The sequence below is a fragment of the Eimeria mitis genome, genomic scaffold, assembly GCF_000499745.2.
Source record: "Eimeria mitis Houghton genomic scaffold, Emh_scaff58, whole genome shotgun sequence".
NCBI classification, from domain to species: Eukaryota; Apicomplexa; class Conoidasida; order Eucoccidiorida; family Eimeriidae; genus Eimeria; species Eimeria mitis.
Window position 1 is genome coordinate 26,169 of NW_013574045.1, and position 15,058 is coordinate 41,226.

General features: G+C 51.4%; 3 protein-coding genes across 3 annotated transcripts; 1 reads left to right on the top strand and 2 right to left on the bottom strand.

Annotated features, from left to right (window-relative positions):
• Positions 1–1,264: 1,264 nt before the first annotated feature.
• EMH_0055120 (uncharacterized protein) lies at positions 1,265–2,780 on the bottom strand (the record flags this gene model as incomplete). Its single annotated transcript, XM_013500745.1, has 4 exons — positions 1,265–1,451; positions 1,606–1,800; positions 2,195–2,298; positions 2,538–2,780. 4 exons carry the CDS (start codon positions 2,778–2,780, stop codon positions 1,265–1,267), a joined length of 729 nt encoding a protein of 242 aa, XP_013356199.1.
• A 58-nt stretch (positions 2,781–2,838) lies between these two features.
• EMH_0055240 (uncharacterized protein) lies at positions 2,839–3,975 on the bottom strand (the record flags this gene model as incomplete). The annotated part of the gene is made up of 1 exon (XM_013500746.1): positions 2,839–3,975. The coding sequence occupies one exon, from the start codon at positions 3,973–3,975 to the stop codon at positions 2,839–2,841; it is 1,137 nt and encodes a 378-aa protein (XP_013356200.1).
• A 656-nt stretch (positions 3,976–4,631) lies between these two features.
• Positions 4,632–6,313, top strand: EMH_0055350 (uncharacterized protein; the record flags this gene model as incomplete). Its single annotated transcript, XM_013500747.1, has 2 exons — positions 4,632–4,830; positions 5,526–6,313. 2 exons carry the CDS (start codon positions 4,632–4,634, stop codon positions 6,311–6,313), a joined length of 987 nt encoding a protein of 328 aa, XP_013356201.1.
• Between the last annotated feature and the right edge of the window lie 8,745 nt (positions 6,314–15,058).

Below are 15,058 nucleotides of genomic sequence, written 5' to 3' on the forward strand. Positions count from 1 at the left end.
GTGACGTATTATTGTTATTCCTGATGATAAATATAGAGGAGACCGAGTATTCATCTCTATTTTTAGAATATGTAGGCTTAGTATGCGCTTTCTGTATAAAACCGTTAGGGCTCCGCGCCCGCAAGCAAATTACCCATTTAATTTGTCCTTGTTGCTATTCTTATAGCCAGCAGAATTGTCAGCTGGTTTATCATTATTAATTATTACAATTATAATAAATAAACGCGATGTCCCTAGGTTACTTGTAATACGAACAATAATATGCATTGTTCTATTAACCCGATTTCTACTGCTGCCGTTGCTGCTTTTGGCCTTGGGTTGAGCTGCCTATACACCTCATATGCTGCTTTAAGTCAGCAGGGAGCTGCGGTGTACAGACAGGCGTGTACACTACGCAGCAAATGACAGAAGGAATAGAAAAACTAATGGCTCACATACGCATCCGCGACCGCTGCTGCTACTGCTGCTACTGCTGCTGGTCATCCTGCTACTGGAGCTGTTGCGCCTCCTTCTGCTGATTTGGCTACTGTTTTTCCTGCTGTTGCTGGTATTGCTGCTGCTGCAGAGAGTCAGCAAGTAGTAAAATTGTCAGCAGCAAACAACACAGCACCTCTCAGCATCAGCAGGCAGCGGCCGCAGACAGCAACAGCGGCAGATAGCCCCACCCAGAAGCAGCAAAACCCCACTACTAATAGAGACAAGATGTTCCAACAGCCTGAGAATGTTGCATGAGACACACAGGCAAATCGTAACCGCAAGCAGCAACAAGGCAACAAACGAGAGCATACAACAGAAACGCCTAACCCTAAGAAAACAAACGACAGCAGCAGAAACAAACAGCACCAGCGGACAGTAGTAGCAACAAACAGCAGTAGCGTACACCAGCAGCAACAAGCAGAAATAGCACAACGCAGCAGCAAAAAGCAGCAGCAACAACGAAAATTAGACCAAATATCAATAGCTAACAGCCGCAGCAAACAGCCCACAACAACCATGCGCACAGCATCCCTCAGCAAGAACAACCAGCAGCAGCAGACAGCAGCAACAACGGCAGCAGCCGCAGAGACAACAAACAACTGCAAACAAGAAAACAGACAGAAGAAAATAGTCGCCCCCGTGGCTGCGATGAGCTGCCAGGCAATAAAAACAAAAAAATCTTTAAATTCCGAAGTGCAAAGATGTTTGCTGTTGCTGCTTCTGATGCTGCTGCTGGCAGCATACGCAAAACAACCGTTGCAGGCGCTGCCTGCTGCTGCAGGGTACATCACTGAGCCTGCTCTTTGTGTTTCTGCTCCAGCTGCTGCAGCTGCTTCAGCACCAGTTGCTGCTGTTGCTGCAGCAGATCCTCTTGCTCGCCGGTCGGTGGCAGGTGCAGCAGGTCTTCATCGGCAGTCTGGGTCTGCTGCTGCTGCTGCAGTTGCTTGCTTCTGCTGCTCCACACACGCTCCACGCTGCAAAACAGCAGACAGATAAGCAAGGCACTCTTCTTGACTTAACTTCAACAACACAGCAACCACAGCAGCACCTGTTCAAACCAAAGCAGGGAGCAGGGCGCAGGCCGAGCAGGAGAGAGCAACAGCAGCAAAAGCAGCAACTAGATCGCACTCATAGAAGTCTCGCGCTGCGGCCGTCATGAGGTGTACAGACACCGGTCCAAGGCAGGCAACGAACCACTCGCTGCTGCTAGTGCTGTTCCTTGACCTGTTCCGCCTTGTGCTGCCACTCGTACTGCTGCAACTTTCAGAGACGAGGGGAATTTCCAGTGACTGAATCAACGAACGCAGTAACCGTGAGACTCTCCTGCAGCAACACACACGGCAGCAGTACCAGCAGGGGCAGCAGGATGAGTAGCGGCAGGAGCAGTAGTAGCGGCACCACAGAATTGAGCCGAACGGGTCCAGAGAAGTAAAGTGAGTTATTTAGGCTGAAGCCAACACCATGAGAGTCCACTGCAACAACAGACAGGTAGACTGTATGCGTCTCCTCAAGCTTCAAGAGCAACAACAGCAGCAGTAACAGCAGCATGAAGACCGACAGCAATAGCAATAAGCAACAGCAAGACCGACAGTAGTAGCAACAACCAGCAGCCGCAGCAGCAGTAGCAGCATAAGCAGCAACAGCAGTAGCAACAGCAGTACCAACAGCAACAGCAGCAACAAGAGCAGCAACAAAAGCATCAGCAAGAGTAGCAAACCTGCAGTGAGCAGCAGTTCCGCACGTGCCAACGAGGGCGACAAGCCCCAGGTCTCTTCTACTGAGGGCCTCGAGGTTCAAACAGACCACATCCTTGACACCTTCCTGCATCAACAGCAGCAGCGCCCGCAGCAGCAGTAGTAACAGCAGCAGCAGCAGCAGCAACAGCGGGAGAAAATTAAGTCTGGCGCTATCACTACAAGGGTTCGATAGCCACGGCAGCAGCAATTATGGGCAGCAAAGCTGCAAGGAGGCTGCTGCTCAAACTGCAGTTGTGGCTATCACTACTGTAGCTGGTGCTCTTGCTGCTGCTGCTGCTGTTGCTGCTGCTGCTGCTGCTGGACCTGAGCAAGGAGAGACATGAATTCTTCCAAAGACGGATATTGGCCCTTTCGGAACTCCATATCCCTGAGACGCACACAGACACGCAACCCTTCGCCATACTGTAGCCGCTCAAACTGCTGTTGCTGCTGCTGTTGCTGCTGCTGTTGCTGCTGCTGACTGTTGCTGCTGGTGCGGAAGCTGCCCGTGGTCATGTACACACTACTGTTGCTGCTGTTGCTGCTGCTGAGACTGGTGCTGTTCATGCATGCTGTGATGTTCCTGCTGCTTCTGGCCACACAAAAGTAGGTGGGCTTGCATGATCTATTGCTGCAGCGTGGCGTACACAGGGGGTGTAGAAGCAGCAGCAGATTCTGGTGCATCTGCTACTGGCCATCTGAATCCCTTGGGCTGTTTGTACACTGGGTTGAAATAGGCCTTCCAGTCTTCTTCAACTGTCTTCGCAGCATCATCCCACTCCTCCTCCTCCGCAGCAGCAGCATCGCCACCTGCTGCTGCTGCTGCAGCTGCTGCTTGTTTGCCTCGCAGGTACTGCTCTGCTCGCTGCAGCAGCAATTCCCTGTTGTCTCTATAAAACCGCTGCGCAGGAGTGAGAGAAGCATCATCTGCTTCGCTCCATACAAACCCATCCGCCTCATCTGCTGCTGCAGCCACGTGGGGAGGCAGCAAAGCTTCGAACGACTGCTGCAGAGCTGTACGCAGTCCGCCTTCTGTCGTTTCAGCAGCAGTAACAGAATGCAAGAAGCGCTGCTGTCTGTCTGCAGCTGAGGCAGCGGCAGCCGTTGCCTCTTCTGCAGCAAGCATCTCCTGCTGCTCCCTAGACAGCACAATTTCTGCATGCACTTGTATAGGAGGATCTCCGTCGCTCTCCTCCCTCTCGAGGTTACTATTCGCCCCAGGTCTGCTCCTGCTGTTGTTGTTGCCGCTGCTAATGCTGCTGCTGCGGTTGCTGCTGATGTTTGCATAGTTGTTGGGGCAGCTTTCATCTTCTTCATGGAAAGAAGAGCGGTAAAACTCATCGTGACCCTCCTCAAGGTCCTGCAGGTTTTCGCTGCTGCTTTTGTTGCTGTCCTGCTCAACTGCCTCAGCCGCAGCAAGTTCTGCAAGGACGCGCTGCAGCGGCTGGGGGTCGCGCAGCACGGAAAACCAACGGTGAGAGCCGCAACTTCTGCTGCTGTTGCTGCTTCTACAGCGGCACCAACGGCGAACCACACCTCCGGCGTTGCTGGCGCTGCTGGCGTTTCTGGTGGTGCGGATGAAGTCTCCCGTTGCTGCTGAAGCTGCCGTTTTCGCTGCTGGAGGAGAATCACCCCGCTGCCAGAGCCTCCGAGTAGAGCATATTGCTGCCATGCAGTACCCGGGAGCCCCTCTCTCACTTGCAGCAGCAGCTGCTGCTGTTGCTGCCGCTGCTGCTGCTGCTGCTCCTCTGCTCGGCAGCATCCTCTGAGCTGCACATACACTCCGGGCCTCGCATCCACCTTCTTCTTTTTCTGCGGTCCTCTCCGACAGGAAGGCCGAGAATCTGTCACCGCAACAACCTGCCTGCTGCTGGCGGTGCTGCTGCTGCAGTTGATACAGCAGCACTGGAGCTGGTCCTGCTGACTAACGGATGCCCCTCTAGCTCTAGCACAAGAAACAAATACCTTAAACAAAACAAAAAAAATAAAAGTTGGCCAGTTTCTTTACAAGAAAAGCTATACATCTCCTGCAAGGCTGCAGGAGCAGCAGCAAGGGCAGCTGCATGCATGCACGCATGCGCGCATGCATGCTGCTCCAAGTCTGCAGCAAATTTGCTGGCAGCTTAAGAAATTCAATAAATTATCCTTCTTTAGGCCTTCACAGAGTCGAGGAGTTGCTCAGAAGGGGAGCGCCCACCTTTTGTGTGCTGCTGCAGCAGCAGCGGCAGAAGCAGACGTACAATGCATCGCTGCAGCGCAAGCACAAGGATCAAAAATCCAGCTGAACATCTGTCGTGGGGACGTAGAAGCGTTTCTTCTGCAACAGAAGCAGCAGGGGCAGCAACAGCAGAAGCGCTGTCGTAGCAAGGACAGCAGCAGCAACAATAGCAGCAGCAACGGCAGATTCCGTCCCCGGAAATGCTTGGGCCGCCGCTTCGCAGCGGGGGGTTCTGGAGGGGCTCTTCTGTCCCTCCTTCTGCAGCAGGGGCAGCAGCAGCAGCAGGAACAGCAGCAACGCGGGGCTCCTCTGGTGCTACTACTGCTGCAGTGCGGCCCCGTGTACAGCAACTGAAGCACGAGGTGGTTACTGTGGCGGACCCCAAGACCTTCTTCTGCGGTGTATGTGCACTCCCTATGGCTCAGACATGCAGAACGGTGAGAAAACCCTAAACCCTAAACTTCAATGCCAAACCAAAACCCTCAGAGCCACCCAAACCCTAGACCTCCTGCCGCGGAAGTCCTCGAAACTCGTACTCGAAATTTAAGCTTTACTTCTGTATCAGAAGCCTTAGCAGCAGCAGCAAGAACAGCAGCAGCAACTGCAGCATAGAAAGAAGTGCCACTTCATATAGAAGCACTTGCCGGGGTTTTGCAAGGGTTTTGAGCCTGGTGTTTAGTGTCGTGGGTTTGTGATTGTTTCTCTTCTGCAGCTCCCTTGCCTTCACTTGGCATGCAGCTCTTGTACTGAACAGATGCTCGCCTCAGGGCAGTGTGGACTGTACGTATACCTTGCTGCTGCAGTTGCTTGCGCTGCTCTTGCTGGTGCTGCTCTTGCTGCAGCGACTGCCCTTGTTGTAGCTGCTGTTTTTGCTGTTGGTCTGTCTCAGAAGTTCTGTGTGTGCCGCTTTGTACCGCTGTGTGGCTACAGCTGCTGCTGTAGTGTTATTTTTTTTCTCTGCTGGTGCGCTTGTTGCTGTTGCTGCTGCTTTTCTTGCAGATGTAGCAGCCGTCTATTAGGCGCTGAAGAGATAGGGCCATCGATGTCCCTTCGCTGTTGCAAATGCAGCAGCTGTTCCTGCTGCTTCCTCTCAGAAGCTGCACTGCAGTACCACCACAAGCAGCACGGACTAGAGAAGCAGCTGGCCTTCCTTGACTCGGCTGCTGCTGCAGCAGTAGCAACTGCCGCCGACAGAAATGCCCTTATTGCTGCTCTGGAGACCAAAGGAAACATAATAGCCATGCAGGAGCAGCAACCGTCCTCTCTTGCTGGCACGGCTACAACGGAAGAGCAGCAGCTGCTGCTGCAGCAGCAGCAGCGCCGGCAAGAGCTATCGTTTCCAGCGCCGATGCAGCAGCAGCAGCAGGCACATGCATGGCAGCAGCAGCAACAACGCCAGACAGTTCAGCAGGTGCAGCAGCAGGCACAGATGCCACTGCAGCCCACCCAAACAACGCAACAGCAACAGCTGTTGACTCCGTCCCAGCAGCATGAACCGACACACCAGATTAAGTCGCAGCCGAAACAATATCAGCTCCAAATGCAGCAACAGCACCAGCAGATTCAGCAGCCGCAGATGATGCAGACGCTTCCGCAACAACCACTGCAACACGTGGTGCGGCAGCAGCAGCCTGCAGCTGTAGCTTGGCCACCTGCGGCGTCAGCAGATGCAACTGCCGCTGCTGCTGTCAGTAATGCTGCCCCCAGTAATGCTGCTGCTGCTGCCGCCCGTGTGCCCGCCGTTGTTACAGCAGCACGGGAGCCGCTGCAGCTGCAACGCTCTTTGAGTGGGGAGGAGCAGCAGCAGCACCAGAAGCTGCAGCAGCATCTGCAGCAGCAGCCTCAGGAGGAGGAAGATGATAACCTCGATGATTTTCTCTAGGTCCAGCGGTATTTCTTTCGTTCATGCGCAGTAACAGAAGTAGCAACAAACGATGCCCTGGATCCTTTTTTTCAAGGTTTGCTCATCTTTGTCCCGGAAGTCCGCCAGTTGCGGTGTCTGTGCAGCTGCGCAGCAGGACACGCCGATCAGCAGCAGCAGCAGTTGCTAGTCAGCACGCGAGGGCCAGCGAGAGACAGAGACATGCAGGCAACAAACAGAAACAGACGCAGACATAAGCGGACAGATAGAAACGAAGGCAGATACTAGCGACTGAGGACTTAATTGTTTTTGTCAGTCTCTGACCCCTGAACTGGCCCCTACGCCCTGAGCCCTACAAACTAGAACGCTTAAAGCCCTCTAGCCCAGAACGCCAAACCCTAGACCCTATAACCTAAACCGTAAAACTCCTAACCCGTAAACTCCAGAACCCTAAAGCCGGAAACCCTAAACCTTCATCCCCAGAACTCCACCTTGCAATCTCGACCCCCCAATTACAGTTCTAAAGCGTATACCCTAATTCCACATGGTCAAGCCCTGTCCCCTAAACCCTAAACCGTAAAACATTGGTAACCCGAAACGTTAAGCCCTACCGCCTAAACTTTGAGCCCTAAGCCCTAAACTCTAAGAGCCTAAACCATAAGCCGGAAACGGTAAGCCGTACACCGGAAACCCGAAACGTGGGCCCTAGACCCCGAACCCTAAGCCCTGAACCCTAAACGCCGAAGAGGGACAAATCATAAACTCTAAACCTCAATACTGCATACACTAAACTGTCAACAAAAATCCCCAAATTGTAGACGAATGCTGGGGGGAGCAACGCTTTGAGAGGTTCTTTGGCAAGCATCTCCTCTCAGCTTTCTCATTTTACAGGCCGAGAGGCCTGTAAAATGGGGAAGCTGAGAGGAGATGCTTGAGCCTACGCTGAAGTAGAAAAGGAACATTGCTAGCAAGCCAAATAACATACGTACTACAAATCGAAGGGATGCGGGCTGGTTTGAAGCTATTATAGCGTGTAGTGCAGGGGTCTGCATTCTGATGATCAGAGATGGCTCAGTGACTGCTAGCATGGTGGGACAAGGAAGCCTTCAAAATTTTGACCCTACTCGGCATAAATGCTTGTGTGCGGTTTTGTTGAGGCAGTAGTAAGCATTTGGAGAGGAGCATATCGCGGCCCCGTATGCCAGAGCCGCTTGCTAGTCTTGCGAGCACAATACACAACATGTCTCCTCCGGTCGTACTCAACATATTTCGTAGACAGAAGGACAAAATTGCCTACAAAATGGTGTAATGTTTCAGTAATTGAACCGGATGCTTTCTTGCTGAACGTTTTCTGGCACCATTAACCCAGACTTGAATGAGTGAACACAGATGGAAATGTCTGTTAAGTGTGAAAGGAACCTGCCTGTTCAACTGGTAGAATGTTGCAACCAGAGAAAGTACAATAAACCCACGGGTCTGCAGCTGCCGAATATGTGCCACAAAATGCTTTCCTCTAACACCGTAGAACGCGTGGATGCCGGTAAACGCATATGCCCCTTACCATATAATTAAATTAAATATATGTTTTTCTTTATGCTCCGACAAATGCTGCCTGCAGGATCAAAGAAGTGACCGAGTCGTTGCAGGTAGTGTTTGTAAACTGTTCACCAGGGGCATGAAGCGTCTACTGTGGCGGTAGTTAGTTCTAGCTGGTTGCGCTCTTCTTCCTCGTTTACCGGGACACGCCCAACATCGCTCTGAATGGAATAGGTTGCTAGCGTGCTTGATGATATGCAGCACCAGCCTGTGTTCTAAGTGTTTCGCTGTGTATGTGTTTTGTACCAGCACCACATAACCAGTGAAAATGAAGATAGTATATATGGTAATCAGCGCGTCCGCACTTCAGTGTCTCTCAGTGAATCGTAATTGGGCCTATCAACAACCTCCCTACCATACGGAATGGAGAGCAAGCACCATACAAAGTGTGATATGCATATCCTCTCTGCAAAGTGGCTTCATATGGGTCGCCCACCTCCGCAGTGCGCTGAGGACACTACCACGCAGGACAGGAACGTTTCAGTAGCTGTTCCTAAGCAGTTACTCAGGTTGGGATCGTTCCCAAATGCAAACCCTAAGGCCGCTGTCAACCCACAACGCTAAAACCATCCTGAGTCCGGTATGTCAAAGTAACTGTTACCATAAAACAGCTAGCTAAAGTGTTTTTGAAACCATGCATCATCCGGTAACTGGCTGGCCCCCAATATGTCCTGCCCTGTTACCATCGCAGCCGACGTCCAATTCAATCATTGCTAGGTACCCAGCCATCACTCTACACACTGCAAGCCCTCAGGTGGTCCAATGAGGAACTCTGTCTGTGTACCAGATGCGCGATGCTTAAATATCTGAACAGGGTCATGTACTGACAAGAATCACAAGCTGCATTAGGAGGCACCACCTGGCATCTGAAACGAAATCGAGTCTCATCTCTGCTAATTCAAAGTTATCGCTTCACAAACGCAGCCGCTTCAGCTGTAGGAAATTGTGCAAGCGTCATCAGGACAATTCTGCTGCGCTATTCAGCCAGTGGGTTGTTCTCAAACAGCATGAAGACAGTGGTATGGAGCACATGTTGATTTACACAGCGACGTCAGCACCACAATCATTGCGGCTTTTGGGTGAAAGCAACTGTGCATGTCCCGAGGGTTTGCTTGCTCCTCAACCGGAGAGTAGGTATGAACAGTCAGGATTCTGCACAGGGAATGCACTGCAGGAATGTGCTCATCTGTGAATTTCGCCGCGCACCACAACAAAATCCTTGACCAGTGTGCTATACCCCATTTTAATCAGGCCATTGCTGCGTACGCTCGTCTCCCCACAGTGTGGGTATCCATGTAAGCCTCCGTGGTCACTGCTTCCCCAAAGACAACTCCAATGCTTTTGCCTGGTTGCCTTGCTGGATGGGCGACTGATGATATAGGCTCCAGATCTTTTTAGCTTACAACACGGCAGCCCCCGGTAGTTCTGCGAGGGCAACCATTCCACTTGCTATCGCTTGCTTCCTAGGATTCATGGGAAGCACTAAAGTTGACACATTCGTGAAATGCCAAGTACTGACTGTTGGTACTGGACATGCATTGCGTACCGGCCTGTGCGGGGCACAGGACAGGTTCGAACAGTGCACGATGAGTGAAGCGTCCGTTCTTGGCATATATATGGCACAATATCCCCCTACTGTGAAGCTATTCTACGTGCTAACCGGTTAAAGTGGATGACACGGCCATGTGGGTCGTGAACTCAGAAGTGTTCTCCTTGTCGACGTATTGTTCAGCGTTTGCGAGCACGTTAGTGGATGTACATGGTACGGGAAAACAACCGGGAGGGCGGATGATAATTTCCAGGGCGCATGGATTCGACCAACCTACAGGAAGTGGGCAGACACACGTTTTAACGAGAGTCCATCGCTCAAGCAGGAGCGGCTTCTATTCGCCTTCTTGCTATGGGTTGATTGGGCTATAAAGGGACAAGTTTTGAGACATGCCAAAGCTAGGACTTGCACTCAACCTCTATACAACTTCTTCCCAATGAGGGCGACTGTCTCTAGACCACATTTGCGCTGCTTTAGGAGGAGGTGCGTTGGTCTCTGCAGTATGCACAGGGCGCCTAACGGGCTCAGTAAGCATTCTGATATATCCGAGAGTGCACCTGCAACGTACAGCGGGAAGTGGGCTATCCTACTGGCAAGTACATTATATGGGCGACACATTGAGACAAGTGTGCTTCTTGCAGCTGCACAGGCTAGTGTTTGGCACGGTCTGTGGCTCTGCCGGCAGTTTGTGTAGACCCTCTCTGTGGCAAGGGGCATTTATCTGCCCTCACATTTGTTGTGCAAGAATATGGGATCATCGTTGGATGGCACTGTGTGCGTTTGCTTTTCTGGCCTGAAGCAAATGGAGTTTGGGTGAAGTTGGCGTTAGAGAACGTGAGAATATGCGACATGCGAACAGGCTATCTGAATCGGCAAGGAGGCAGCACAGCTGCTGCATTATTCTGCATCAGTGCTCACCACAGGTGCATGGCCGCGGACGATGTTCTGTTACGTAGGGCTCCACCTAGGATTATATGTCACGCGGCCCACTGGACGCAGATTGTGAGTAATCTCGGCACAGGTGCCTGGTCGAGTATATGTCCAAAACCCATTTGGTCCGCAGGCAGCAGTCCTTCTTGGGTCTCTTGGGGACTTGCTGGGCGTGCACTACGGAGCCGCTATTCTTGGGGCGAGATAATTGGACGTCGGTTGCGACATCTCCAAATCGGGATGCACTTGCAGGTTCAGCCGCATGCAGGATGCTAAATGGATTCAACAGGGCCGTGGCTTATGCCAGTTCTTTGGACGTAAAGGGTTTAGTTGTATACTTTGGGATCCCTACGGTCGGCAGTTATTTTGGTTAGTGCTTGCATCATTCGGCCGTCATGCTCAATTTCAGCATAGAGTATTGGCGTGCACCACCCTTAAGAGCAATGGCTTGCTTCAAATCCTGACATGAGTATCTTTCTACTAAACGACATTTTTTGTGGCTGAAGATTGTGGAAATGTCGCGCTGGGCAACCCAAATGAAGACTATTTCCATTAGGGTTGTATCTTTTTTCGTTCTGTTCCTGTGACCCATGAAGACTGTTGCTTAAGAGCTATGAAAACGTTCGAAAACATGGATGGCAGCGAAGGAAGCTGAACCAGACAACGTATCATGCGACGAGGGATCCATTAACATCGCCCTCGAGCTGCCCGAGAGCTGTGGGGAGTAGCACCGAGCATCAGCCACCCGTGCATGATTCGCGCAAGACAGTCACGTGGCGACTACGATACTATGCAGGCGATGCGTGGGTGCTCATGCACTGGCGTACGCATAGAGATTGAACGCTGAATGTAAATATATATTTGGAACCACTTCGGATCGACTGCGTCTGTGCTGAACGACGGCGAATCGCTCTTTCAAGGCTCGCTCATATTCTTCGCGCATAGGTTGCATAGCCGATCTGCACCAGGAGACATTGGCTAACGTAAGCATGTTGCTGACGTTCGCCAGATCCCGTGAACATTCAGATGTTTGCAACGGTTATCCGCAAGCGGTCAATCTGGCATCCTCCCGCACATTTGTCAGTTTGTAGCATTTGCCGTTAAGTTCTGCACGTGCTCCTACTTTGGCACGGAGACGTCGAATTCGTTGTAGATGTGCAGTGCGATTTACTTTTATATTGGTTTCGACGAAGAAAGGAGCTTCCTTGTGTCTGCTCGTAAAGTGCTTAATGCGATTGTTTGTACGAGGCGTGTGCCCCTGGACTTCGGTCGCCTCCGGACTTGTTCAGTGTACAGTGAAGGCCAGGTGCATTATCGATTATTGAATTAAAACGGCAATCACCTCGGCCGGCGTCGGCGGTGACGCCTCAAGAACTGGATACATTGGGGTGCCATCCAATTATAGGCGTTCCGTGGCTTCAACAAGATTGTGGCTCGCGCCGGTTCTGACTAGGCCACGGACCTACCGTAGACATCTCCAGGTAGGTGTGTATGGTATGATCCATCTTGCTTCCGATACAGTTGCTGTCGAGCTTTGTGAAAGAATCCCTGTGAACGTGTGGCGATACAACGATGATGGGCATTTGACCCTCGGTTCTGCCTAGCATTTCCGTTGTTAGTTTGTATTGGGCTTTTCCTATGATGATGCGGGTACATGATACTTCTAAGCCCAGTGCCGTATCCCTTTGGATAAGTCGTTCCGCAAAAGCATTGGTCAGCTACTGAAAACAGCTTGCCTGTTTTTGTAGGCGGTGTGTCATCAGGACATTAACGGTTCCCAAACAGGAACAGACGAAGCCGTTCGATTGCTCTTAGGGGTTCGGTAGGACGTAGCGCACAACGCACAAACCGGCTGAGGGGAAAGGGGCAGAGATGCACTGCGTAATGTACCGGATTGTGCTGTTCCCTGCTACTGTGCGCAGCATTCACATATTCGTCGAGATCGAAATGTGTTCATATTTGGCACAGGTCAGCGCATATTTGGGTGTTAGGTTCTGTTGGCGAAGCGCAGGACCTCTTGCGTAAGGGATGAAGGGTGAATTTGTAGTGGGTTTAAGGAGTGTGCAAGCTAAAGGCATTGCTCAAATACACGGGGTGCGCCTTTACGTTATGGATCCGTTAACATGTCTTGCGCTCAGTTCCTAGACTCTGGGAGCCTCGTTTCCAGTGTGCTACAGCTGAGGCGTAGGACATCAATTGGAGTTGTTCTCGTGTCAGTAAGCGGTATTGCTGCAGCTGTGCGCCTAGCGCCTGCAGTTGGCATGTTCTGGCAGCACGCATTTGACACAGACTACAGTCGGCATGTAGCAGGCTTGCAGGTCAAGCTTAGTTGCGCAGGACATCTCTGTTTCTCCTACCCATTGCATATGCCTGGTAATCGTTCTACCATTCGCTGTGGTGCGGGGAGGAAATGTTCAACAGCTGGTGCGCTACATTGTTTCCGACAAGAGACCACTCTCGGCAGAACGTTTCGCAGTGTTCATACATGTACTAGGGAGCTGGGCCATGTTGATGCCATTCATTGCTCACATGTTTTTAAGAGGTGAGCTGATTTGCAAGTGGAGTGTCGGGCGGCGCGCGGCGCCCTTTGGATGAATTTACCCAGTCATCATCATGGTGCATCTGCTTGGCAATCTGGAAAGTGTGTTCTTTTTCTCTGGCATTAAGTATCCAAGGCCACGGAGCCTTCTGCACTGGGCAAGGAGACGTGAGCGCCACTAAAGGTAACGCGGATTTCGGGAGAAGACGACAGGGCATGTTCCAAGAGATTGCAGGCCAGTAATTGGACAGTGGGCGTGATCAATCAAGATTCCGCAGAAACAAGTTAGTATTCTTATCCGTGAATACGTGAATTTCGCCGCACATCACAACAAAAGCCTTGACCGGTGTCTGGACATGTCCGGACCTTGACCGGTAGCCAGACATTGCTGCGTGTGCTTGTCTGCTCATAGTGTGGGCATCGATATTAGCCTTTATGGCCACTGTGGCCTCAAAGGCAACTCCCAAGCTTTTGCCTGGTTGCCTTGTTGAATTGGCGACTGATAATATCATCCACACACTGTTGTGGCTGGCAACAAGGCAGCCCCTGGTAGTCCTGTGAGGGTAACCATTCCATTTTCCAGCGCTTGCTCTCGACGATTCTTGGGAAGCACTAAATGCGACACACTACCGACCCTCCAAGTACTGAATGCAATCCAAAGCACTGACTGTTAGCACTGGACATGGATTGCTTACCGGCTCGTGTGGGGCATTAGACAGGTTCGAACAGTGCACGCTCAATGACACGTCCGTTCTTGTTAACTAGATGGCCTTATATCTGCCTACCTACAAGCTATTTTGCGCGCTCTAACCGGTTAAAGGGGATGGTAGGGCCATGTAGGTCGTGCACTCAGCAGAGTTGTGCTTGTCGACGTATTGTGTAGCGTTTGTGGCAAAGCGACTGAATGCTTGTGACTTTGGAAAGCGACTCAGCGGCCTGACGATAGTTGCCATCGCGTGGGTATTCAACGAACGTGCAGAAAGTGCGTAGGCGCAAGCATAAACGAATATCTATCGACCAAAGGAGTGACAATTGGCAACCTTGCTAGCGCTGCATGTAGCGCTCGGCCTCTGCAGAACTGCTTCCTAATATGGGCGAGTGCTGGTTGGTTCTGCAGATTTTGGAGGTCGAATTGTCGGTTTTTAAAAGCTCGTTAACGGGTTTCCAGTGCAGCGTTGTTGCCCTGCGTTTCAAATGCCGTGACTGTGTCGGAGAGAGGTGCAAAGAATGGGCCTGGTCCAGTAGGCTCTTTTCTCCAGAGCAATGGAACAAATTCCTGTTTGTCTTGCATATCTGAGTGAGCGCAGTATAGTAATACTTTCAAGTGGCGGTAGTCTCACAGGTACAAGTGAGTTCTGTGCTGCTTGGTTCGCTGAAGGCGTGCTCGGTGAGAGGGAAGAAGAATCCATCAGAGAAGGGAAGTGGGTTTTATGCATTTTCAGTGTGATCGTTGTTGAAGCGGTGAGTAGCTGTATGCATGCCAACTCATTGAAAAACTCAGCCGTACAAGTGTGTTAGAGTAGAATGTGCATTAGTGTGTGAAGCGAGTCACTGGTTGTATGCAGCCGCCTTGATTCGATATGGACCCAACAGGTTTGAAGAATACAGACCATGCTCTGGGTGATTTGAACGCATGGTCATCAGCCGCTGCGCCGGCAACATGCAGCGGAGCTCACGCTTTATTGACAAGCGTCGTGCTTTGGTTGCTTGTATCATGCGCTTTGTGGCAGAAGCGGCTCCAGTGGAGACGCCACCCTGCATAAACGCAAGACTAGCTGTCAGATTGCCCAACCACTCTTCCGCTGTGTTCTTTGTCTCGTGCAATCTTATTTTAGCACGACATCGCAGGCTTTGGCAAAGCTAGGTTTGCATCGTATGATGCAGCTACTGCATAACGGACGGTGATCAGTATATGGTGTGGAGTTTTGGTGAAAATCGAGACTGGGATGCATGCTGCAGTTGTACGAATTTTTGTCTCCGTATGCTAAGGTTGCTGTTGTGACTGTTTCTTCTTGGCCATCTTGGAAGCAGCAGACACTTCCTTGCCTTAGGATCTAGCCTGTAGTTGAGTATGTGATGCTCTTCGTGGAATACTGCGCGTTTTGCCGCTTCTACCATCTGAGCTGACCGTTTTGCAGGGCTGGATTTGGTG